The sequence below is a fragment of the Haliotis asinina genome, chromosome 3, assembly GCF_037392515.1.
Source record: "Haliotis asinina isolate JCU_RB_2024 chromosome 3, JCU_Hal_asi_v2, whole genome shotgun sequence".
NCBI lineage: Eukaryota > Metazoa > Mollusca > Gastropoda > Lepetellida > Haliotidae > Haliotis > Haliotis asinina.
Window position 1 is genome coordinate 77,151,732 of NC_090282.1, and position 27,964 is coordinate 77,179,695.

A 27,964-nucleotide genomic window follows, 5' to 3' on the forward strand; every position below is an offset into this window, starting at 1 on the left:
CATTTGATATATATTTTGATTTGTCAAGATCTCATCAACTGAATCACACGTGAGGTCCATACATTTTCTGTGAATCCTAAATGTTCAAAATCAGGGAGTTATTTCGATATTGCCGAGCACACGACATCTGATCCAATCTTCACATCCAAACCATAACGAGGTTCTTCTCTTTTGTAGAAAGACAAAAAAATAAGAATGGAAACTATTCAGATATGTAACCAAAGTTATATTTTTTCCAATTTTCATTTTTTCAGAGTGGTTAGATATACGTTTTATGTTTTTGAATTTCACGCAAAACATTTTAGTGGGTATGTGTGAGAGGAATGTCAAAATATTCGTGCTTGTCCCTCACAAGATAATGAAACTAAATGTCATATAACGTTCGACTTTTTTTTGCCCAAATGAGGAAGCTTTAGTTTCAGCATTGTACTGTGAATAAAAGCAAAACTTCTCACGATTTTAGAACACTATCCTAGCTAATGGCTGCATTGCGTTTCCCTTTCCCAATTTTCTATTTGTAATTTGCTTCAAGTCCTTTTCCTCCATATCGTGATGCATTCTGCTTTTTGTAACAACTTTCACTCCGCATGAGACAGAATATGGCTGCCTCCTTGCAAAAGTAGAACTTTCGGCATCTGCTTACGTGTTGAAGTGTCAGCTGTTACAAGTTGCGCAGTGGTCTTTGAATATCAATTTCCCGATTGTGTAAACAACCAAGATAAGGCATAAGTATGACTTTTAACGCATTTGCTGAAATAACTCCTTTAGGGCGTTCTTAAAACCCTCACCTGGCGAGAAATTCAATGGATGCCGGGTGAGGTGGGTCGTTCAACTCGTCTGAGTTTCAAACACCTCTCCTTTCCCTTACTCGTGTTTGAAAGATATCAAATACGACAGAACATTTTCAAACTAGTTGCAATGTGTTTATCATACAGTATTGTTATTTGAAAGCCTGTCAACGAGGACTTTGCACAACATGCCATGCCATGTGGATGTTTGGTGACGTCACGTGGAAGCTTGACAATGACGTCAGAGGAATATAGCTTGTCCCCCTGAAGAAATCAAAACAAAGTTGCCACATCCTCATCCAATAATGATGCGATCATTCCTTTCTCAATTACAGTGGTAATAGTTGCTGTTCTTGAGAAATGGGGAGTTTGTTCTTAGATTTTATTAACTATAACGCAGTCACTGAAGTTGAGGTTGGTTGGTGTTAGGTTGTTTTATTAATAGGTTTTCATGTTGAAAGTCAGTTTACATTTTTTTTCTTTATCTATTCTTCCATGACATTTTAGCAATAGGCATCTGCACTTAATGACTGACATATCACTTATCAATTTGTATAGATGATTCTGAAGCTGTATCACAGCCACTGTAGGATACCTTCACCACCCTAACCCTAGGGCAGTACGATATAAGAGGGTTTACGGTATCTACCACTTCAGACATGAAATTATATGTATTGCGATACACTGATCGAAAGCCAGTATTTTGACATGTATGCAGAAAACTTTGTAACACTCGGAAATCTTCGGAGGTTTCCTGTTTTCACCCCAAAGTTATGCCTCAGTTGTAAAGTGGCAACCACAACAATGAACAATTCAACATGGTGCAAGTCAATACAATGGCAAAGGCTTCAGTATGGCAACATTGTGGTAAAAGTACACTTTATATATTTTGTCAGGATTTAAAGTTTTGTTGAATAAAGCTCAAAGAGGCTTTGTGATCTTGTTGTGTTTTTGCTTTATAGATGTAGCATTAATTCAACTATGAGTATTTTTTTGTGTGTGAAAAAAACTTCTTGCTATATATTGCAATACATATCACAATATATGCTTTCACATCGCGGTATATCCCTGTATGAAATTTCTCTGCGATACTCACCCCTACTTAACCCAGCCCTAACCCAACATAACTCTATCCCTTTGATTATCAGAGGAAAAACTTATTGGTGGAATAAAGTAAACATGGTGGTAAAATAGCTACATAATTAAGTGGCGAACATATTTTATAATCGCACCGCTGTATAATTGTTTAAGATGAATTCATTGGTTATTAGAACTTCTTTCTTTGTTTGCCTCTGCACTTTTTTTTTTCATATCTTTCTTCATTAGAAAATGTCATTGCTAAGTGATAAATACTGCCCATTATTAAGAGCCATGTAATATGTCAGGATAGTGGAATAAAATGACAAAGTTATTGATATGTAAACAAATCATTGTAAGCAGGTGTTATTGCAGTGAAAAGGGAACTAGGTCGAATGTAGTTGTTGCAGTAAAATCTTTTGATGTTACAAGTGTTGAGTGAAGGTCCTGCTTTATCTTCAATATCTCTGTAAAAATCTTTATGCCCCAGCATCTTAATATTTTGCTATTGTTTGCTTTCAATTACGGTCTAGTGAAAATTTTGGATGGGAGACTTTGTAAATATTTATGGTATGTACTGATAGAGTACACAGTGTTACAGGGTTACAGTGATCAGTCATTTGTTTCATCACTCCTATGCAGTGACGAAATGGTTCTCTTTTCATCAAATACTAATATGGCTATAGTCTATTTGACTATATTTCGTAATCAACAAGCATGTGCAGTGAAATTTCAATTTCACACATGCAACTTGCACACCTGACTGTTCTACCATCAAGTGGGCCCCTCTTGTAAGCAGCTGGTAAGAAATAGCAAACACTGTCACCAAAGTATTGAATGTTTGTTTAACAACTTTTTTATTTGGGAGCCCAAAATTATGAGTCCCATCGTCAGAGTTAGTCTGTTGCCCAGCAATTCAGATACATGTCACATCATTTTCACTGGTGAGTAGGCACACAGGTTCTGATGTCAGAATAACTGATCTGAAGCACAGCAATTTTATCCAACATCTATGAAGAGTAATCAGTACTTATTTCTTTTTCAGCTGAAGCGTCCGGTTATTTCATTCATCTTACCTTCACGATGTCAGAGGTTGACAAACAAGCTCCCATCAACAGCAATGATGTTGATGACAGAGAGGTGAGGGATGAGAACCAGGTGAATGAAGAAGGAGGTGGTGATGGGCAAGTGAAGAGGGGTAATCGCAGACAAAGGAGGAACATGGGAAATCGACGAAGAAGGAGAAACACCAATGAGGAGCCTGAGGGACCAATTGAGCCTATCGAGATTGGGAAAGGTAAAGCAAAAGTTGTACAAAGACAGTTTTTCAGTTCAGTGCTGTACTGATATGGTTAACATGTCATTGTGTGCAGTTGTGTGCATCACATAAAATTACAAGACATTTTACACAGATGTACCATAACAGCCATAAATATATGCTGCATCAAAAAGATACGCGAGTTGCCTTTATTGAAACCTGTGTTGGTAAATATAAGACCAAGTCCCTGATCCCTCAGATTCTCCATTAGGTCTTCAGAATAAGGACAACCTTATTTGCTGTTTGTGCTTATATTGTTACTGGTGTTGTTTAATCCTATTTAATCCCAGTTAGAAAGCATCTACATCTTTAGAATGTTCATGTGAGTTGATGCAAACAGTATTGGAGAAATCAGAATTTGATATGTAATTGTTTTAGTGTGCTATATGGTAGCAGAAACTTGAAGACAAATGGCATTGGAAATTATTAGGGTATAATCTATACATTGGAAATTCTTTATCAGTATCCATATGTGTATAAGGATATGTTGACATCTTTAGTGAAAACCAGTAGGCTTAGGTTCTGTTGAGATTGAAGTAAAGACATGCCTAAGTGAAGTATTGGGCACAACAAGGTCTGTAAGTGTAACATGCTGGGCTGTGTGTATTTTAACAAGGAATGTGGTAAAGTGAAATGAAGTGAACTGAGGCAGATTTGGTGTTTTGTAAAAAGTACTATCGTCAGGTGACATCATTAACTTGTAATTTCATCAGCTCTCCATCTTGCTCGTCAGTTTTTCATTTGTCGTCAGTCCTTGATGGATTTGTTTCGTCGCCAGCATCAAATACATTTCACCTTCAATATCAAGCTGAGAAGTCAGCCATTGTAAATGTATGTTCATGTGTGATTTTGGTATTTTGAAAAAGCATTTTGTCTTTTGCCCTGACATGGAAGTATCCCTTTTTCCCCATTCTCAATCAAAATTGGAAATTGATACATCTTTGTTCTCTTGTGTTTTTGGAATTGCAAGGTGTTGATTTTCTGAGAGAATTTTCAGACAGTATTAAAGGTCACTCCTTTTAGAAGTGTTTAACTTCATCTGAATGTGGCATTCAAAACTTCAGATGGGCTGCTGTCCTCACTTTCAACTTGATTTATTTCAAGTATTCATATTGCACTGATCATGGTAACTTTCATCAAACTTCAAATGTCATTAAGGGTTCTTCAGCAAGCTTCAATTGCTTAGATACTGTACCTTTTCACTCTAAAATCGAAAGAAACATGCTCTCAAAATTTTGAACAAGGTATAATGTATATTCAACTCATACACTGTGTGTCTCTGATTTCTTATCTGTGTATCAGATCATGTTTGTTTGATTATATCTTAGTGTTAATTTTGCATTGGCCTGGTAAATGATTCCATGAGATCTACACCATACCTCAGTTGTGTATATTCAAGAATTGTCTGGCTGACATGTCAGGTTTTGTGAATTCCCTTTTCACCTATATACACCATATATGAATCATATACGTCACATGTCATGTATACCTGATTCCCTTTTCACAAAGTGTTTTTCCACCCTAACAGGTACTGGTCAAGGTAGGGATCCATTTTTTTGTGTGGTGATGAGGCATCTTTAGTTAGTCTTTCTTTCTTCTTTCTGTACAACATTAATTGCATCTTTCATAATGCATTCTTACCATGATACCAGTATATTTCGTTGGTTGTACCTTGTAGTCAACCAAACAAGAACATCAAGATTTACAAGCTTGAATTACTGGTTCATGCTAGTACCATGTGTCACACTAATTTCACATTGATTTGGTATTATAATTTTTTTCTCTGAAACATTTTAGACTGTTTTCTGTTTTGTTCTTTGTTACTTATTCGGTTATTGTTATGGTTTCTGGCAATAGTCAGTTGGACAACCAGAATCAATTTAAATATGTTTTATTGGTAACCATGGTAAGCTCTAGCTGTAGTAGTAATTGACAACATTGTCCCAGTGCCTGTAGAAGAAATTCCATCCATAACAAAGCAATATGGGCACAGACCTGGGAGATCATTAAATACCCCAGGTTTAGTTTTCCAGAATAATTTTTCCACATTTGTATGAGAAGTATGTGACAGTTTAATATGGCATACTAACAACACTTGATTTTTGCACATAAGGAATCACAAATCTGTATTTGTAGAGACTATAGGTACAAATACTTCAGTAAAATCTTGTCTGTGTGGTTGTATCGGTCATATTGACGTCATCTGTCCGTTACATGTCCCTTTTCAGCACTTGCAGTTAGAGCTAAATCCTTCAATAATGTCAAGACCAGGAGGACCACTTCACTTTCACTTTACCACATTCAATTTAGCTTTGTGGGACCTATAAAGTTCTGCAGTTCATGTAATATACTCTGTCATAGCGTCAATGTTGAATTATATATTGACAACATGCTAAGGCAGCGTGCAAGCTGTATCAGATCATTCACGTACATAGGTATAGGCTTTATGTACTGTCGTTAGCATATATAACAATTATCATTATCCCCTGCCTCATGTTTAGCACAAAGTAGGGGATATAGTATTAGGCCAGTCGTCTGTCCAAATTGGAATTTATTAAGAAGTGTTGACTAGATTCTGTTCATATTTGGTACCAAGGTTCATCACAGAGGATTTTAACAATTTACCCTTCTCAATGAGATATCTCAAGAACCATTCACTGAATTTTCTTCTTAGTGAGTGCAAAGCTTTATCTAGGAAGGGCACAGGGCCCATTTAATTTTGGTGACCATCACTTAATTTTCAAGGTCATGGCGACACTTTGAAGTTTTCAGCATGTTAAACTGCAGGTTACAGATTGTCAGTGAGGTATCTCAAGAATCCTTTACTGGATTTTCTTCATATTTTAGATCAAACTTCATCCAGGGAAGATGCAGGGCATAGTTGATTTTAGTGACCATCACATAATTTTCAAGGTCACAGCAACACTTTGATGATTTCAGCATGTTAAACAGTAAATATACTGCATGTTAAGATTGTTAGGGAAATATCCCCAAAACATTTCACGGGATTTTCTTCATGTACTTTCAAGACTTCCTTTGAATGTTTTTCAGTAAGCAATTTCTTTGTTACTATTTCTGTATGTTTTGTAATCTGACATTCATGTCATATTGAAAGTGAACCTTGAAAATATTTGTGCGTTTGAACTACAGAGCTAGATATCAAGAGTGGTTTACTGGTCATGTTTTTGTTGACATTTAACTTAACCTTAAATTACGACCTTCACTTTCACTCCTTTTTAAGATTGATTTGATAATTTGCGACAGGGGATTATGTCACCTTAGTGACAATGATTGTCGATGTTAATTTGGAAACCTTGCTAGATACTAATTTCAGAAAGCCAAAGATGTTACTGTTGTAATAGAAATTTTATTCAGTAGGTTGAAGAATTTCAAGATAAATAATGGGATAGAATCATATTTATTGTTGACACATTGTTTTGTTTTGCTCATGGATTTCTCAAGCATACCTGTAGTCAATAATGGTGCATGCTAAGTCTGTTCGATACATGAAAGCGAAGATGTATTAGGCTGAAACAGGGATGCATGTGTAGGATGTACAATGGTAGTTTGTAGCCTGATGTATCACAATGGCCTCAGTTTCATTTCTTCAAACTACTGATATCCCTTGATCTTGCATGGTGCTGCTTTTCAATTAGATTATCTGTTTGGGTAAATACTGACAATTGGAACAGTAACATTTTCACTGCTTGTTGTTACATTAAAAGTATTATTACCTTTTGATGCAGATTTCCAAAGTTTCAAGCTTGGTATCTTCATTTTGAGATTGTTTTGAGAAATGTAAAACTCTGGCCACACTTGTATTGTTTGTTCACAGATAACAAATGTGGAGTTAACCCTGATAGCTATTGTAACCAAAGCATTTAACAGTTATATTTTTCCGCTTTGAAGAGTCTGTATTTATCTCAACAGTTCCACAAATGTGATCTTGTATGACTTTACACATGGTTGCAGTCACATCTCTGATGTATGTTTTGTAACAAACAATAAATTAACATAAAACTGTAGGATAATTAAGTATTTCTTGAAAAATATTTTAGCTCAAGTGACTTTGAAAAGATTCCCTGTTTTGAAAGAATTTTTCAAAATTAAACGAATTTCTTTTATTATCTTCGTGCTTTTGTATTAGTGGTATATCATTAATATCATTAATTTTATTAAAAAAAAATTTTTCCACTGAAAATTGTCACATTAGCCTTCAGAATCTATATCAAAGTAACATTTTAATCTTAATGTCTGCATACCTCCGTATATACTAAATTGAAATATTACAGACCATGTATCGTTTCCAGACTTATATTGTCAGTCAACTTCTATGGGTTCACTGCTAGCTACCACAGGTTCTTAGTTTCGTTCTGTTAATGCATGCCTCTGAAGATGTTTCTAGAGTTTACAAATGCTCAAATATGTATTAGCAGCTTGTTTAGAATCGGACCATAAAAGAATTCACTTTGAAACGCATGAGTTTGATCAAACTGTTTTGTTTTGTCAACAATTTTGTTTGCCCCATGAAGGTCTGGGGTAGAATAAGCCTTCAGCAACCCATGCTTGCTACAACTCTTACGACAAGGCTTGTCGGGATTGGGTGGTCAAGCTCACTGACTTGGTTGACACGGTTCCCAATTGCGCAGATCGATGCTCATGCTGTTGATCACTAGATTGTCTGGTCAAAACTCGATTATTTACAGACGGCTGCCATGTATCTGGAATATTGGTGAGTGCGTCGTAAAACTAAACTGACATAACAATTTTGTTATGTGACATTACTCACAAAGGCAGATCTCTGTAGCATGTTTCCATCTTGTTGCAGAGGTGACTAAATGGAGTATTAGGAAACAGGTGTGGGACTTTATTGAGGATCACAACTTGGCTAACTTTCCACGTCCAGTGCACCACAGAATTCCAAACTTCAAGGTAACTGGTTTCAGAAAGTCTTATTACACAGTTCCAGTCTTTCAGAAAATGTGTTTATTCATTAGTGTGTAAATTTAATGGGATTCCTTTAAGGTTTGTTTTGAAGCTTTGGTGTTTTGCTGTCACTGTATTTCAATTGAGAAAACCTGTGTATCTTTAGATTTTTGACGCTGCACATTACAGTTTTCTTCATTTTAATCATATGTTTTTATACATAGTGCTCTCATTTCCATTAGCCTAGACCTACCAGTACCCCTATATGTACAAGTGTGCCTGTGATGCCTCATCAGTGCAAGAGAAAATAAAACTATATCACTGTCTCCAAGTCAGAATGATGAAAAGCAAACAAAAAGGTATGATATTTGTGTGTTTGTTTTGAAGGGAGCTGTCAATGCTGCAGAGAAGGTGAAAGAACTTGAAGAGTTCCAGGTTGCAAAGGTTGTGAAGGTCAACCCTGACAAGCCTCAACAGGATGCTAGGTTCTTCACATTAGAGGTAATGTATCATGGAGGTTCTTCACATTGGAAGTAATGTACAGTAGGACATTCCTCTCTGCAGAAGCATTGTATATCAAAGGCAGATTCAAAGTCACCTTTCTACTCTATCCGGGAAGCTCTACCACATGAAGCAGAGTTGGATGAATATATCAGCATGATAGAAGTTATGCCCTACTATAGTTAACCTTTCAGTGTAATAAACCACTGGTTCATCAAAAACTTTTGTGTCAGTGTCTAAAGGTAAATGAAATTTTTAAACTTATCTTATCTCAAGGTATGTCTCTTTTGTCTCTTGATTGGACACTGAGTCGAACAATGTAAACTTTTTTCTCTCTAGGCCTTTCTTGTCAATCTGCCCAAGCACTCAATGCCTATAAGACAACTTCCCAACTCTTATGCAAAGCATTCAGCATGTATCTCCAGCAACAGTTTGTCATTCAAGGAACGTAATGGCAGAAAACTCAGAGCACATGCGCTACAGTCACACTCGTTCTCGTCATTCAGTCAGGCTCAACATTGGTTAACTGCTACTTTGCTGACTGGTTCCCCTTTGACAAAGCGGAGTGTTGTCTCCTGTATTCTGTTTCACTGAATCCTACCAGCTGGGTGAATCTCAGTTCGCCAGAGCATGATTCACCTGTTGAGATCTCTTCACATCATGAATTGCCAAACTGACACCACTTGCTGAATTGGAACCATTCGTTGAACCAGAGTTGTTCTTCGAACTGCTGAAACCTTTCGCCGAATCAACACTATTTGCTGAAATGTCACCTTTCGCCAGTCGGGCATTGTCCAACCATCTTTCACTGAAAACTTTTTTCCTGGCAGTATTCAAAGGAGCACCTATCTCCGGATCATCTAAGTACTTACGAACTCTGTTGGCAACTTTCAAGAATTTGTTTGGACCAATCTCCCATGATTCTATGGATTTACACACCAACACAGACATCGATATTGTTCTACTGATAGATCTACTCATCGGGTCTCCCTTCATAGATATCAGTTTGCAGCGAATGTCATTATTACAGATTGGAATCGGCTACAGTCTGCATTTATTAGTTGGCATTCACTGAACCGAAAATTTGCTCTCCGAAGTACCTTAGCGCAAAGGCGCTAGAATATTTTAGTCATATGGCTTATCCCACCTGGTACCCCTTTCTGCTGATTGATCAGCGCAGACATCTAGAATACACCAGCACTTTACACTCTGAAGATTTCCGATTTCACAGACTTCTGTGTGACCAGACCTCAATTCATTCCAGATTTATCTACCTTCCAATCTTCACCTTGATGAATGATTTGCTCTAGGAATCTACCCTTTGGTGTAGATGTCAGCTCAACAACCACTCATCTGTTCATCACTAATCAGGTTTGCAACCCAGGAATAATTATGACTTTTCACTCAGTCATGTTACTACATACCATTTGTAACAGCATTGTGGTGTATTCATGGCCTGGTTTGTCATCTTCATCACCCTTCCATTGACATCAGCAAGCTTCTGTACAGATGGGTCAAGTTTCTGTGCATGGTACCAGTAATGATGTCATGCCTTTGCTGGGATGTTGCGGGGTTTGTGCCTTGCCCTGTTAACTGAAACAACCAAAGACACTGCTTTCTGGATTTTGTTACTGTTACATTGTTGGCACCATTTGCAAATGGTGGACTACACTTGTTTACAGGAGTCAGTATGAAGTACACTGACTGAACTGTCCTGGTTGTACAAGCGAATAACAATCCCAGCCTTTTATTGGCAGTGAACAGTGCCATTCCAGGTAAGAGTGGTTTGAGCCGAGGGAGACACCTCACCGAGTTATTCGGCTGTCAGCTTTATCCCAAGCCCTCAGTTTATAGGTCACTATAGTTATGCACGCATGGTCCCCAGGCAGACCATATACTTCATTTGGCAAACCAATGTTGCTGAGATCAACAGTATTATGACCCTTATCATTCCATGCACCATTGTTTCAGCCAGGCCGCGCCCTTGTGCCATTCCCGCAAAATCATAGAAAATGGCGCTAAAAAATAGACATTGACGCTTATGTCTTGGCGCACTTCTCAGTCAATAAAATTAAAAGCAGACATTTATTATTTATAATCTGTCACAACACGCTTGAAAAATATGTTAAACTAAAAAGAAATCATACTTTGCTTGGAAAACAAAAGTATCAGTTTCTAGTGTTAGCAAAGAAGATAGCGACACTTCTTAGAATTGACAAAACTGTAATTTCTTTTGAAACGTGTGCCATATTTGAAAGTCCTACAACGGTTTTACTAGCTCGGATTTGTCCGGAAACTGACGTAATTAAATACTCGTAATTTATTGGTCAATAAGTCATGTGACATCAGGGGAAAAAAAACGAACTGCACATATGGAATTGGCAAAATGAAACAATCCGATAGAAGTTGAAGTGCACATTAGTGGGTCGCCATTTTGATCGATCTTTGTGAAAATGAAACGACGAATAACAGATTTCTTTTCAAAGCAGAGTGGTGTTAGCGTCCCGCCCAATGCAAGTGAAGTTCCTGACGCGGTTCATACAACTGATAGTACAAATAGTGAACGTTTCGTATCGGATGTATTTACTGGCAATAACGAGGTCAATAAGTTGGGTCAGATGGAAAAAGACGAACATGTGCCCGACTTCAAGCGAAAGAAATTCGTATGTCGTTTCCAAACATTGTGGCTCAGAGATTACACATGGCTTGATTATCATGAGGACACTGGTAAAATGTATTGCAAATTGTGCACAGAATTCAAAAAGAGAAACACACTTACTGTTGGAACGGACTGTTTTCTCACTTCAACATTAAAGCAACACGTTGATTGTAGTGAACACCAAAATGCATTTCGCGAACTTTCCATGCAAAAGAGTTTTACTGTTGCAACAAATAATGTTATTTCACAGAAAAACGAAGCATTAGTTGAAATTCAGCCCAGATGGTGGATATTCTTATGGTAAGCTTAAAAGTTGACTGCCATAATTATTCATTAATAAATAACTTAGTTAACTATTGCTTGACAGTTGGCACACTTTTACTCAGAGTTGGCACACTTTTCAAAGATCAGTGTGCCAATTGGCACTTTTTGGAGAAATCCTGGCTGAAATACTCATGCACAGTGTGAATGTTCTAATAGATTGACTGACAACTTCTATATGCCGAATCTACTACTGTCAGCACTTAGTCAGGTTGCTGTGACAGCACTGACAGTTTCAGTGTTCCTATCTCAGGAGAGATACCTCTACATCAGTGGCAAGAGTTACTAGGTCTCCTTACCTCAGCACTAGCCTTCACTTACCATGCTTACAGAGGTCAACTTCAGGCTTTAGTTCACCCTTGAAGCTACATTGATGATTGCATCCAGGCACAACAGGATTCAATTCAATTTAACTTCGCCACCTGCAGTTCACCACCATGCTGCTCCATCAGTTTAGGAGGCTATTGTACATTGTAGAATCGAGACCAATATCGATCTAGAGACCCCAATTCATTGATACATTTTTTTATACAAGGCAATAGATGACATTCACCCTCCACTGGCGAACGAATACATTGTGATGTGCTGCACCATTGCGATGTGCTGCACCATTGCGATGTGCTGCACCATTGCTGTCTCATTCTCACTGAGCTACTAGGCTTTATTGTGACATCAGCTCAAGCCCAAAGGTACAGAGGATAGACTCAGCGGTTACAGCAATTTATGTGCTTGTACCTTCAGGCTAACAATCCCAGGGTACTGACTCATCTTCCAGAACATGTCATGCCTGAGAACTGAGTTCAAATCTCCATTTGGGAACAATGTGTGAAGCCCATTTCTGGTGTTTGTGTGATACAGAAGCAGTTGACCACCAGCAAGATTCTGCTGTTTTGGTCATGCACTTACTCATCAGGGGAATTTTGACTTATTGACCTAAGAATCCTGGCAGAGCCAAACCCAGTACTGCTTCCGTACCCTTTATATACACACTGGCGCATCTCTTGAGATTGCTCATAGCTAGGGCTGTTCTCGTCAAGTAGCCACTGCTATCACACGAGTTCATCTTACTTCAACCCATTTTTTCTACAGAAATAGTGAAAGAAGTTTAATGGCTGATGGGTGTTGCAGGTTTAGGGAACTTCATCTTCCACTCTTCCACCACTCAGGTCATTACTGCATTCCTTGCAGCATCCCTGTGCTACCAGGAAACTCAAGGGTACTTCATTAGCTTCTTATCTGGTTTCTGTCAACAGGGGTTTGACTACTAACACAGCTACGGAAATATCTACTTCATCAGCGTTTTTTTTTCACTCCTACAACTCACTGACCAGTCCAAGAAGATTAGACTTTTGACCTGGGAACTGTCCGCTGCCCTTCGCCATGTTGTTCTGCAGACTACAAACTTTAAGATGACTGGGGCTTTGAGCAAAGTGACATTCTTTTTCCTTGTAGCATGGCTACTGCTGCTCGTATGTTTGAGCCTCCCTTGCTTGATGTCAATTGCATGTGGTCTAAGGGAAGAAACATGGCAAAGTTTTTTCCTGAGTCTCCACTGGGTTTTCATTGTGAACAACCAACTGTGGGCAACCAGACTGGATGTTTACCATTTCCTCTTTGTCCTTCTTTGGGCCTGATGATACTGAAGATTTGATACTCTATCCTGTTAACGCTCTACATATCTACATTGCTGCCTCTCAGAATCGTCGATGGAAACAGAAGCGCCTCTTCTTACCCTTAATAACTGCTTCAAGAGCTGAGGTTTCTCAAGCCACTCTAGCCTTCTGAATTCATGGCATGGTCCTGTGAGCCTCCACTTTGCAGAGTTATTGCCTCCACTCCTCATAAGCTTCATGCATTAACCTTGACCACTCTCACAGAAGGTTTCTGGAGTTCAGATAGAATCTTCTCTGCCCATTACCTGCAAGACTGGTCTGTCACAGATGTCCTGAGACTGCTCTAGTGTGGACCTCTTGTACAAACACAGCAGCTTACATTAGCCCACCAACACAGTTGAGTGACAGTTACGCTTGTGAATTACTGCTTCCTCTCTATATATGGAATAAAGTTAAATAAGATCATTGCTCCAAGTTACAGGTTTAAGAACTACTTCACTTGGCTTCCAAACCCAGGCATCAGAATACAGCATGGGCCTGAGACACTGAAGATGCAGAGGTGTTCGACATTCTTGTTTTCTCTCCTCTACTCCACTAAGCAATTACATCAATGAAGTGTGACACTCCCAAATTTCAGTGGATTTCATTGCGTTGACTCAGAAGTTGCAGGCCACATCCTATGATCAAGCTTATGTAAAGGAGTGGGGGTCAGTTTGATGCTGTTCCAGAACTGAATGCTAAAACTCGCGAGTTTTACGAGTAGTGTTTTCATATGTGCTTTCACCTGCCCCTGGTCGATATCTTTGATGGTCTTCTCAAAGCAGGGGCTGGCCCGAATATTGTCAATGACTTTAATTTACAGGGGGTACCTTGAAAATTGTGGCGAAGGGACATTGTTCTCGCTGAGCTATGTCCTTCTTCAGAGGTTGCAACTGAACCCCACATCATTCGGGAGCACCCATCTCCTTGGGAAACGTTGAGCTCAATAAGGCAAGGAGTTCAGGAGAACTCTTCGCAAGCATAGGAACTGTGAGCATGCTTAACAGACCTTCCTTGTGCATCGCTGTCATTTCAAGTCTACACAGTTCCACTGTTTGCACTATCAACACTATCCTATCTAACACGTTGGATTGGTGCCCATCCTACGCTACGCAGATCTCCTAGATGGATATTATTCAGTGGCTCCAAGGAAGAGAATAATGATTCACAGATAGTCACATAGGCAGTTAGTTATACAAGCTGAATGCTTTGCACAAAAGTTGGGAAGCTGTCTTAAAATAGGGGTAGCATGGAGTGCTTGGGCAAATGGACAAAGGTGGTCTAGAGAGGAAAGCGTTTACATTATTCCACACAGTGTCGAATCAAGACATAGAAGTGCATACACTGAGATAGGACAAATGTATAAATATGCAATTTAAGCTAAAATTTTCAATTCTGCAATGATTGAATTTTAACATGCATCGTCGCACATGTGGCAGATGATCTTTAGGGGACCCATAAAGATCCTTGTTTGAATTGGTCTTCAGTAACCCATGCTTGTCGAAAGATGACTGGTTTGATCTTATCCCAGTTGTATAGATCATGCTCATGCTGTCGATCACGGGACTGTCTGGTTCAGACTCATGTAGTTACAGACCACCATCATGCAGCTTAGACTGCTGGTTAAACAACAAACCAGTCTTGATTTAGATAGAAGATCCAGATGATTTAATTGTATTCCCATACTCAGCTCAATGCAATCAATGCTCATTCCTTAAGTTCTGCACTCACACAACAAATACCTTTCTCTCGTTCATTTATCCTACAACCCACATTCCCATTCAATTGCCCAAATCAACTCCTCATACGTTCATCATACAACCCACATCCTTGTAATCAATTCTTTCACACTGCAACCCTCACTCTCATATGACAATGACAATTGGTGTGTTTTAGTCCCAGAAGACACTGCTTGTGCCAACCCCAAGGCTTAGAGAAGGACTTTTCAACAAGATCACCCCTCCAGCTGACTGTAACAAGGAGACCCTGAGAACGTGCTCTACCTCACAGGTTTGCAGTCATAAACATATCAAGGGTCTTGTCATATCTGGTGCCTATGCAACTTCTGACATATCCGGATAGAAAATGAAATATGAGAAAAAGTCTTAACAGTATAATCATGATAATGTACACTGCCAGTTCATGAACTGACATCTGCTCATTGTCATGTAAAATTTTTAACCAAAAGATATCTAGCATATGTGTTTTCTGTTTAAGACATACCCCTGTGTTGAATATTTTGCCTCTGATATAATGTTAACAACTGTTGTACATTACTGTAAGAAAAGTGCAATGAAAGACTTCATGTAGAGCAGAAAAATGTTGGCATGTTCTGTTCTGCTGATGTGAACAGTGATGACACTGTACATGATTTTCTGTTGTAGGGGGTTCGTGAATACAGCACACCAATTGGACTTGATGATGCTGTCAAAATCGACCTGGTAATCATTGGTTCTGTGGGAGTGTCCAGGGAAGGTAAGATTTGGAGTCAATAATGTCATGTGTCCATTGTTAGTTGCCTAGTGAATCATATGTCGTGTAAATACAGAATATGTTGCCTGCAAATTCACATTATATTTTGAGGGAGGTGGATGCAACTGATTGTTACACTGAGATGTTAAATAATCTTTGTGTTAAGACATGTTTGCCAGTGTGCAGTACTGTTGATTTGTACTGTACAGGGTCGGTTCTGCTTGTCTGTAATATTGGAATCACCTTTGTATTAGATAATGAAGACTAAATTGAGCTTTCAGTTGTGTTGAAAGATGTCTCACAGATATTCTTGTGTTACCAGGTTACCGTATTGGAAAAGGAGAAGGGTTTGCTGACTTGGAGTTTGCAATGATGAAAACAATGGGCGCTGTGAATGAGAATACAGTCGTAGTGACCACAGTTCATGACCACCAAGTTATCAGCATACCTGAGCGCCTTGTCGAAGAACATGATCTGACAGTTGACTACATCGTAACACCAACAGAGATCATTAAGACAAACTGCACCAAACCAAAGCCAGCAGGCATAATTTGGTCCAAACTTGACCGTGACAAGCTGAATCGAGTTCCCGTTTTGAAACTTCTGAGAAAGAGGGAGCGTGAACAGGGCACCGATGTTAGGCTTAAGGTACTGTATTTTTAGTTGTTCCTATCAGTTATTTCCCTGTTCCTTTATTGTTGACCGTGTGTCACTGTTCCATTCTGGCATGAGTTATATCCCATTCTATGAGTTTCTGGTTTGTCTCTGTTGGACTTGGTTATTTACAGACTACTGTGATGTAACTGGAATATTGTCAACAGTGGCATGTAACAGAAATCAGAATATCTGATTAACAGAGTGGAGAAACAATATTCTTTTGTGCAGTTACGTAAGTAGGCTGTAAATATAACTTGACACCATTATTTTTGTTGGAATATTATTGAGTGTGGCATTAAACAAAAGCAATTTTAATTCACTCATCTTCAATGTATCATTTTGTAGAGATTGAATGCTGAAACATGCGTAAGTGATAAAGGTAGAATTATGTAACAAGCAGTCGCGTAATGGTATAAAGTTAAGCCAAAAGATTATACATGCTTGAATGGAGTATCCAAATTACTACCAAATTAGATGACCACAAGCTAGTTTGACCACAACTTAATTTTCTGCAGTTAAAGCAAAATATGTGACTACACTGGGCCTGATCGGATGAGATGTATCTTGGTTTACGCATTTTGTACGAAATGTACTCTGCAGACGGAGATACTGGAGGCGTGCATGCCTTTTCATAGAGATGGTGTTATTTGTGATGCCACAGGAGTGTTCTGATGCGGTGACGTCATGGCGGCACAAATGTCGGTGGGGGATTCCCCGTTGGAGCATTGCGGCGTGGATTGGCCATGTTATCGGGTTGATTGATTAAGCTTTTTTAATCTCCCCTTGTTTGGGTTTGTAATTCCGATTTGGATTGTTGTGAGAACAGAGTAGATTTTGTGACTGTATTGTCAGAAGGATAATCTGACTAGTTTTTAAAATATGGTACAGTAAAATACTTTTATAACGAACTACAAGGGACCACTGAAATTAGTTTGTCATATCCGTAGTTCGCTATTCACGAAAATCCATTGAAAGAACACACTATACAGTACAACACATTCCTACTCAGTTTATTCGTACATTTATTTTTCCATATTACGTTCTTTTCACTACAAAGTCAGTAATCTTACACAGGTCACTCGTCACTACGCACTCGTCATTGAATATATCGTATTTTTAAAGTCTCATGAGTATCAAAAGCGTTTGTCCACATTTCTGATGTGTGTGGGAGGCATATACACAGGCCTTTTGAGGGGATGCACTTGTCGTTTTCTATTAAATTGCCAAAGACCGAGTTGTTGTGCTGAAAGTATACAAAACTAGGTCGTCAACGACAGGCTTTACGGCCTCTGGCATTCTGATTGGTTAATAATGCAAACTACAACTTCACATGGGAGTAAAAACTGGAGTGTGTTTTGTACCCAAAAGTGTTAGCCATTGACGTCTAACTTATTGGTCAGATTTCAAAGTGAGCGACACTAATTGACATTGATTGAATTTGCTCAATTCACTATTCACACCATTAATTAGTGTTAATTGGAACTGTCGAGGATTTCAAAGTGAGCATTGCTAACTGGCAATGACACTGATTGAGTTCACACAGTTCGTTATTCACACCGTTAATTAGTGTTACCTCGGACGCACGGGGATTGCAAATCAGTTCGCTATAGCCGGTAAGTTTGTTATAGAAAATTCGTTATTCACAACTTTTTTATATGATAACATATAGTGGTTTATTTGGGACTTTTAAAACAGTTCGCTATAGCCATCAGTTTGTTATATCCGTGTTCGTTATAAAAGTATTCTACTGTATTTGTAATTGGGATTTATTTACAAATAAGTGGGTGAAACGACATGTGTGTTTGTTGTGTGCAATGGCTGCTCTCTGGGTTAGAGAGTCAGGGTCCCGAGTTACTGGCTTGATAACTGGGGAGGAAAACACAACACTATTCTAAATGAAATGTCCTTTCAGTCAATTGAAACGTATCTGTTTAACTCCTGAGGAATATGAAAAAGATAGCCTCAACCTTATTAACTACTACCTAAAATGAGAGTATCCAAAGAAATAAATACAACAAAACAAAACCAGGTCCGACTTAAAGGACGAGAAAGCTCTCTTATCCTCCCCCATGAAAGAACTGTGTAAAAACAACAGAATGGTTGTAGTTAGTAACTATAATCCCATGGAACTCAATGTCATTGTCAGAAAACGCTGGCACCTATTAAGTGGCTGAGACATCTGCCTAGACACTTTCCCCTCACCACATATTGCTGCTTATTGCAAAAATAAAACTCTTAAGAAGAGTTAAGGATCACTTAGTCAAAGTCACTTAACTACCACAAATCGGTGGACAGACAGTTTTGTCAACGGTACGTGCGACAAAGCAAATTGCAAAATCTGCAAAATATTAAGCAACAGTGACACTTTCACCAGTTCCGTCAGCAAAAAGGCCTTCAAAACAGGAATCTACATTTGCCAATCCCGTAATGTAGTATACCTCCTCACTTGCAAACGCTGCAAGAAACAATATGTAGGTGAAACCAAAAGATGTTTCAGAATCCAATTAACAGAACACTATACTCATATCGCGCACAAGAGCAACAAACCTGTCACACTTTACTTCAGTTCGAAACATCATGGCAAAAATGATCTACAACTCAAAGACAATCCGGACTCTGAGACAACCACACAAAAAAAGATCTCTTGAATTGAAGTGGATATTTGAGCTCCATACCTTCCACCCGCAAGGACTCAATGACAGGATTGTAGGCTGAAATATCCCTTTCGCCTTACCTATCCTTAATTTTCTGCAGACTGTTGCGATATGGCTTAAATGGTGCATGAATGAATTACATTTAGCAAAAAATCAAACAAAGATGCAGCTACAAGTTTTCTGTTAAGTTCTTCTGTCTTCTCCTCTCTCTCCTAACTGAAAGGTTTATGTTTGCATGCAGGGTCAGGAAGAAGATGATGGTGAAGACTATATCAACGATGAACCAGAAGAAGAAAAACGTGAAAATGATGAGAACTCCTACCGTCGCCGTGGCCCACCCAGACGACGTTATCGCAATAACTACAGACGCCCAAGGCGCAGGAGCAATGATGTCAGGAATTCTGAATCAGAAGAGCAAACAGAAGAAGGAGAAGGTCAGAGTCAGGGCCAGGGTCAGGGTCAGGGAAGGCGTCCTCGTAATTCAGCACGCAGAGGTCGTATTAATAGAAGATCACATGATCCATCTATCTATGTAGGTGGGTTACCCCGGTCATTGCGTGTGAGCGAGTTTAAAGAGAAGATACATGACCGTAGTGTTCAACCTCTCCGGGTTGTATGGCATGGTGGCAGTGGCCATGCTTTCCTTCAGTTTTCTAACATCGACATAGCAGAAGAGGCCATTCAAGCTCTGAAAGACCTTGACCTTGGAGGGCGTCAAATTAAGGTGGAGCTTGCAAGGAGTAATCGTGGTGATAATGAGGACAGTAGAAATGAGAATGAAGCTGATGGCGAGGTGAATGATGCAGGCAGCGACTAAAACGATTGATTGTATGTATATACAGTCTATTCTTTACTCATGTAACTGCTAATGGATCTAAGTTTTAACCACTTGGACAGAATGTCCTTTTAATATGTTGAATTTACCTGATGCCTCATTAAAATATATTTTAGATTTTGTGTCAGAAAAATTGCATCACTTGTGGCTTGATCAGTGAGGTATTTCAGAAAACACTACTTATGTTGAAAAGAGTCAGTACCACGATCCTTGACAGTTATATTTTCAAAGAAAGGTCGTTTTAACACTCTTGAAAGAGGATCTGTTCTCTTCATTTTAGATTATGGGCAAGGTTTGTTTAGTGAGTTCTAATGAATTGTTTAGTTCTGAAGGCTTGTGTAGTTTGATAAGGTTAAAACCTGAAGTTGGACAAAGAGATCTGGCATCTGGAAAGCTTCTCTAAGATGCATTACAGAAACATTATGTATTCTTCACCTAATGTTTTCTTGGGTTAAGACTTTGGAAGGACGGAGAGAAAAGTGTATCATGTTATTTCTTGTTAATTCTTGCATTTGTTGAAGCAGAAAACTAGCGGTTGCATGATTATATTTGTCAGTTTCAGGGTTTGGCCTTTGTACAATATATTGCATATCATATGTTGCAACATGTTAATGGACATTTTTCAGTTTGTAGAATTCGAATGATTATAGTTACCATACCATGATTGCATAAACTCAGGTAAGAGTTTTACTTGTATGTCGTTAATTGCAGAAATTGCCATTAACGAAGTCACTGCATAATTTGCACACATACTATTTGCGTGTCATGAAGTTACGCTTTATGCAAATGAAGAAAATTATACAATATTTTGTTAACTCCATTCCAGCAATATGTAGTTCATTTCTTTATAACATAGTAATTCTGTGAACAGACACCTTGCTGGAGGGAAATTCCTTAGACATAGCAAAAGTAATCATCCCGTTTCTGTTCATAAGGGTACTTCTCAAACAAGATGATTTTGTGATGTTATTCTAAATGGCCTGATCGACATGACACTGATGCACAATATATAAAAGTTTTTGATGGTTCTGGGTCAGTTTTTGACATGGCATGCATATGCATTCTGTTTATGTAAGTGTGTCTGGTTTGTTATAAATAAATGCAGTACAATGAGAGTGTTGAGATGTTTGGAATCTGACCATTTAGCTATGAATGAATTTCATAATTTATGTTGTTGTTAAACAGTTATGCTAGTTCACATATTCATCATGGCTATGCCAGCACATTTTTTGATTGTTTGTTATTAAATTGCTAAGTGTGTTCAAAGGCATTTTGTTTTCCGCTGACTACATGAATGTCATGGAATTACCTACAGGTATCCGTAGGCATGGTAGACGCCTCAAAGAATGTTTGTTTTGATTGTCTCTGAAGAAATCTTTTACAGTATTTGAGTGTATTGTTAAATATGTTTAGTTACAATAATTATCAAAACAGGGTTGTTGTTTATTGTTCAGTTTGGGAAAAAAAATTTTGTAAATGAAACAATGAAATGTAAAAATGTTAGTGTTTTGAATTAACATGTTTTGGAATTATATTGCAAAGATATTTTTTGAGAATTGTAGCATTCAAACATACTCAGTTACTGTTTGTGTATCACAGTAAACCTACTGAAATTTATATTTGGAAAATCCATGGGTATATATTTTAATTATCTTTTTTGTCTTCAAGGGTTAAATCGAAAATGTGTATAATACAATCAGTGCTAACATTATCATCATCAGTTATAAAATATCTAGGAAATGAGAGTAAAATATTTTATAATGGTGTATGGTTCACTTATGGTGTATTACCTTTTTGTTCATTCACAGAAACCTGTCATGAAGTCTTAAATTTGTCACTGTCCTCACTTAGAAAGTATTTGGTCACAAGTTTGTCGTAACAAGGAAAATATCATGTCTAGGTTGTTTATCATATTTGTTTTTAATATTACCAATTGTCTTCCAGTGTAAAAATATCTGTTTTGCCTTAATATGAATAAAAATTAATTTAGTATTTTTCAACATCACTTTTCAATGCAGTACATTTATTTTCTCTTTATAGGGTGACAGATGGATGTGTGACGTTACATTTTTTCACATTGGCAAAACCTACTTAAGCTTGTTTGGGTTCATTTTTTTAATCTTGATTGTTGAAACAGTTAAGGCAAAATTGTTTGAAGAAATAGTGTTCCAAAGCTTTTCATCCCCATATTCCTTTTGTAATAATTGTGTGTTAACAAATGTGGTGCTGAATATGTACTCAATCATCTGAATCTCTCTTCAATAGAGATGTCTTGCTACTATCTCTCAAGTTCATACTTTGAAACCTTGTGATTCAAATCTGCATTCTGGTTGTTAGTGTTGTCAATATGACATGTCTAAAGTGGAAATCTCCTTATTGAAGTGTGAGATTGTTGAGTACATAACAAAGTGCAACTATCTTCTAGGCAGCCCGGAGGCAAAATAACATATATACATACGTACATTTTCTCACAGATAATTTGCCATCATTTCAGTTTCTTTTGGTATTTTGAAATGACTCTTCATCCTACTCTTCAGTGCCTGACAACTACATATCTCAGTGTTTGTTTGTGGACTTCTCATGTCGGGACAAAAACATTTGGGGAGATAAACAAAAATTTATATTTCAGAATAAACATATTTGGGGCATAGTGTTCAGGTCTGAAGAAAGTGATGTTCCTTTAGAGAAATGAAAGCTCAAAGGCCTCTAGTTCGTTGAAAATTCTTTACAAAGATATTTGTGTTGTGAATATTGACCAAAATCAACCATAGTCCTTCATGTACAAACAATATGAGAAGCTTTAACATTAGCGAGTGAACAGGCATGATTTAGCCATATATCTTTTTTATGGTCATTACAGTTTATTAACATGCACCGAATGTTTTCATTTGTCATCTTTATGTGAATATATTTGATAAATTGCATGGTTTGATGTGGCTAATTGCTTATATAAATCCTTTTGAAATTACCAACAGCCCAGTGTATTATTATTTTCTAGTTGATTACAAGCCAGAACTATAATACATTGAATTGAACTTATGCACTTTTCCAATGTTTGTTTGACATTCTTTCAGTAATCATTTGCTGATTATACATTTAAGTATTAAATTTGAAAATAGAAAATTCATTCTTCAATTTCATTTTCTAAAATGTTGGCATCTATATGGTTGCCTTTTTGTTGTGTGTTAGAATGAGAGACACTCCCACAACAATCCAGGCTCAATGGTGAAGATACTGTTCTGGCACTTACAAATTATGAAGTAAAACCATATGGGTCTAACAACTCACTTCAACATGGAATTCATTCAATGTGGAATAAGTGGAAAGCATGTGAGGTAGTTCTTGGTGGAGGGTCCTCAGACATGTACAGCTCCATTATGTTTCCAGTTTTTCTCTGTGCATTTAGAGTTAAGTTTTGAATACCACTCTTCAAATTTTACATCAACACAGATATCAGAAACCATGGGCACTGGATGGTAGAGGGCTAAGAACTATTATTTGAGAATTTACATTGAAATTGTTAATGCTGTACACAGGCTTACAGAAAAGAGAATGGTGCAAGTTGCAATCATTGTAAGCAATACTGTGTCATTTAGATGATTTTCTAATGTAATTGAATGTTATCTTATTTATATTTGATATCATTTGTGAATAAAGTTCCTTATTTTACCCAATTGTAACAGTTGCATATTCACAGGTTTTAACAAATCCTATGGTACTCAAAGTTCACTGAGGATCAACACTTAATATGGTAAAATGTCAGATTATGTACACCATTTAAAATATCGACTTAATAATAAGGCCACTTGTATGTCAGGTCCTCGCCTTATGTATGCTCTAAGCATACGTGCCTAAAACATTTAAGAATGCATCTAAGGTGATGGAACAGCAGTAGCGTTAGAATGATCTGGCACCAGATATCTTGTACTTCCATAGTCTGGAAGGAAATGCTTCCGGACAGTGTTTGGTAACTTTACTTTAAAATAATAAGTGCTATCTGTTTCCAGTTTGGTATGAGGCTTATAATTCTTCGACCATTGAAGATTTTAATTGTCAGAATTTATCTCTCAATAATAAGAAAGTCTATAAGAGCTGTCATTATTTCAAGTCACAACAACACCTCACATGTGAAGGGTGCTGAGCTACTTACTGGAACAGCGACCCGGTCGTGCAAATAGGCAGATCACATGTCAAATCCTTACATTATGCTCGGCAGATCATGTCATGCGACTTCAAGCACGTGGATTTCATGAAGTGCACACACATCCACACATAGAGAAATGTCACATCCAGTTTGTCGGCTGGTGTAAAAGGCATTATATGAAAAATCTATGATTATTTCAAACAAGAAAGTGAAAGGGGCCTTCCATTTGTAGCTCCTGAAAAGTATTTCACACGGACCCAACATACCTTGGATCTCTCAAAGGGCGTGTTGAGTGGAATTATCCAGGCATCATCATTCCAGGGACCATCTCATCCCACATCGTTTGATGGTAGCAGATGAAGGGGAAGACTTCCCATCAACTGCTGAAAGCCTTTCTTCAATGTTCTTCGCCGAGTTTCCTTCAAGAACTAAAAACTTAATAACTGCTCTATACTCAATTTTATTCATTTTCACTGCCATGAGGGGGGTCTCTTTCTGTCAATGTGAGCTGTTCAATAACTTCTGAGCGTAGGATACCAAAACTTATATATCACATCAGCTACACCTCAAGGTTCAATGTCGTACCACCTGGGTATGAAAAATGCTCAAAGCTCAAAACTTACTGACATCCCCTCGTATGACTCCAGGTGGACTCAGAGATCTTCAATGGACTAATATTGGAATGGTTTCCTAACCAACTGTTAGGACTCTTGATTGCATTCAAGGTTGACCGTGTTGGAATCCTGAAATCTCCTTGTCCACACATCAAGGCACAAGGATCTGAGAAGTCTGGACACTATCTAAATTCATCAGTCAAAGGTACCACAGTCCAGCCCAGTTTTGGCAGAATAATTATCATGCTTGCTAGTGATGTCAGGTCAGTTTGATGTGAATGCATTCCATAACCAGTCCAGTCCAGTCAAATGGAGATGATCATGCACAGAGTAGAAACGTCATCTGTTGATAGTGATCACAAACTGACAATGTCTCAGTGCCCATGAGGACCCTGTCTTCCTGTCGTGTCAATTCAATGTCCAGGTGACGCCAATGATTTGCAACCAGGTCTCAAGTGTTTGGGGGCAATGGGTATCCTAGTTGATAAAGTATTCACTCATGATGCTGAAGACCTGGGACGATGTCACTACACAGATACAATGTGTGAAGCCTATTACTGGTGTCCTCCACCATGATATTGCAGTGATATTGCAAAAAGTGGCATAAAACTTAACTCACTCAAGTGTGTGTCACCTTGTAAACATCATGGGCATGACTGCATACCTCTGCCTGTTCATCCTGACATGTGGGTCCATCAGGGGTTGTCACAGTCAGTCAGGATATGTCAGTCTTCTAAGATTAATAAAATCATCAGAACTTTATCTTTAACACACATTGAGTTGTGTAGTGATAACTGAATGCTGAACACAATTTTCAGAATCAAATCAGTTTAGTTTCACATGCTATATGCATACTGAGTTTGTTGGTCACAATTAGACAAATCTTAAACCCTAAATGCCTCTTTCTGCACAAATCTTTGCAATTATTCCACAACCTATGTGATACCTAGATAGTTATGTATAGAATGGTATTTGTAGACACCATTCATTGAAAAGGTGCATCTCTTCAAGCACCATGCCATGGTTTATATTTTGAAGTGAGTGTATTGGCGTAGTTTGAAGTTAAAATTCGTAGTGACTCAGAGGTTGGCATCTCTGCATATGCAATGCTGCAAGTCAATAAGCAACAAAATATAAATTCTGAAAATTTCAGTTTATTGAGTCTTTAAAAAAATCCTTGGATTTGGTGAGTTAACAGTGTGTACCTTTGTCAGTTAGGTGGTATGTTTCCTGCACATATACATATGGTGTATCCACCCTACACAACAATAAACACAGTTACATAACAAAAGGAAAAAACAGGCATTGTGGACTTGCAGTATTTGCATGATGGTTGGTACGGCATATATATGAAACGATTATTGCCAGACTTTTCATAAAAAATTTACCTGTAACCAGAATCCTCTGTCTGATCATGACAAGAATGTCATTTCTAGAACATAACAAAGTGACAGTGATCAAACCACTGTTTGCATTGTGTTCGTAAATGTGCATAAATACATACAGAACCAGGAAAGGGTATACTAAAATGTATCATCAGATAATCATTTAAAGTACTTGATTGTATAGGAAAGAAACATCGTCAAGCAAGATGCTTTACAAGAAGTCAAATACAGGTAGTCATAAGTTAATGTACCGGTACAGTGTGACTGGTATAGTTAATCATTCAATCCCATAAGTTTCAGGGTCAAGTAAATATTATTAGCATGATATTTTTCATTATCTTTATTCAAAGTTTGGTTGTATGTTATGGAAACAGCATAGTAGCACAAGATGATGCTTTCTTTTTTGCTGAAAAAAATGGTTGTTTATTGCCTAATTATGAGCCTTCTTCCTTAAACTTCAGATATAATGTATATACCTCTACATAACCATGTAAATATGTGAATAATGAACCATACTTGATAACTGATTCCTCAAGGATACTCCCACACATTATGTCTGATTGGCCAGTCTTTTGGTGAATAACTTGCACATGTAAATATTGAGTACTCCAAAACCTGATCCCCCCCAAACTTTCACAAATACAGATTAATCTGTAATAAAATTAACTTAACAATGCTTAAAGAAGGGTACAAGACAAAGATACACAGCTATTGAATCTGCTGTGTGAGGTAGCGCTGTCCATGTAACATACCACCTACAATTCTGACCTGTCAGCAGGAATTTCAATAGGCAGAAACATGTCAGGGACTGTCACCAAAATTTGGTTTGAATAATCTCCATCAAACATTAGAAAACAATACGGATACGAATTTAAAAAATATCAAAACTGGTAATATTTAACTGGTTCCTTAGAAAGCTGGAACCAAAAAATTCCCATCAAAGGATGGTATATGCTTATCTACTTGTTTCCAGACATGGCATGTTAAAACATCTTTGTGTTTGAAAACAACTTTTAAAAAATTCCATTTTGAAGCAACGTTTACCTGTTAAGGGTACAGAATTTGAAATCACAAATATATCCTTGCAAACATATCCATAGCATCTGTGTGAAAACAATAGATAGTATTCAATGAGGGTTTCATGATACTGGGCACTGTACAATAACACATTACACAGGTCATGTATGAATTGCAGGTAGTTGTGGAACATATTGAGCAAAAGAGTTGTTAACTCATATCAATATTTCTTGGATCTTTCTATTTATAACCATCTTAACATTTCAGTAAAACACAGCATTATCACATAATATTAATATCAAGTCTATGTAGTAGAGTAAGCATACTCATAGTTTCATAAAAATATATCATACATAATTTTTGTGAATATCCCAGCTCATATGCTGAATATGCTGTCCATGATAAATTGTCTCATCAAATGGAACTTTGTATTCATATTGTCATTGTTTTACTAAAAGGTATTAGTGAAGCAAGTAAGTTGTGTCTGCAACAAGCATCATTATTTATACATAGAAGTTTTAGCCCTGAAGCATGTGTTTGTTGCTGTAACCTGGGTGAATATGACGCTCATACACAATATCAGTCCATACTGTCAGCTAAGGGAGACAATCCAACATCTCTGGCCACAAGCACTGACATTTGAATCATTCTTCCTGTTCAGCATGTTGCCATTTTGTAAATATCTACACCAGTCAGTCAACTGACCTGTATGGCAAAAAGGTCAGCAATGTCCACTGGACCACGAAAGGGAAGTAACTCTCGTGGCCTTCCGTATGTTATCTTGTAGGAAGTGGGACATCAGTTGAATATTGTCACACATGACTTTATAGTAAAGAGCAGCAATTTTTCTGTTTTCAAAGTAATAATATGTTAGCTTAGTGTTTCAGTTTGGGTGTTTGTTTGTTGGGGGTAGAGGGTTAACAGTTGTTTGTTTTTGTACCTAC

General features: G+C 37.7%; 1 protein-coding gene across 2 annotated transcripts; it reads left to right on the forward strand.

The window, feature by feature from the left end:
* Nucleotides 1-556: 556 nt before the first annotated feature.
* Nucleotides 557-23,529, forward strand: LOC137278493 (methenyltetrahydrofolate synthase domain-containing protein-like). 2 transcript variants are annotated; one of them, XM_067810849.1, is made up of 8 exons: nucleotides 557-729; nucleotides 2,911-3,162; nucleotides 8,012-8,115; nucleotides 8,497-8,610; nucleotides 15,139-15,252; nucleotides 15,627-15,717; nucleotides 16,037-16,362; nucleotides 19,267-23,529. In XM_067810849.1, the coding sequence occupies exons 2-8, from the start codon at nucleotides 2,949-2,951 to the stop codon at nucleotides 19,840-19,842; spliced, it is 1,539 nt and encodes a 512-aa protein (XP_067666950.1). In that variant the 5' UTR covers nucleotides 557-729; nucleotides 2,911-2,948; the 3' UTR covers nucleotides 19,843-23,529. The 2 variants fall into 2 exon arrangements, with proteins under 2 accessions (XP_067666950.1, XP_067666949.1); XM_067810848.1 differs by having other exon boundaries at nucleotides 591-729; nucleotides 2,911-3,176; nucleotides 8,014-8,115.
* The last annotated feature ends 4,435 nt before the right edge of the window (nucleotides 23,530-27,964 follow it).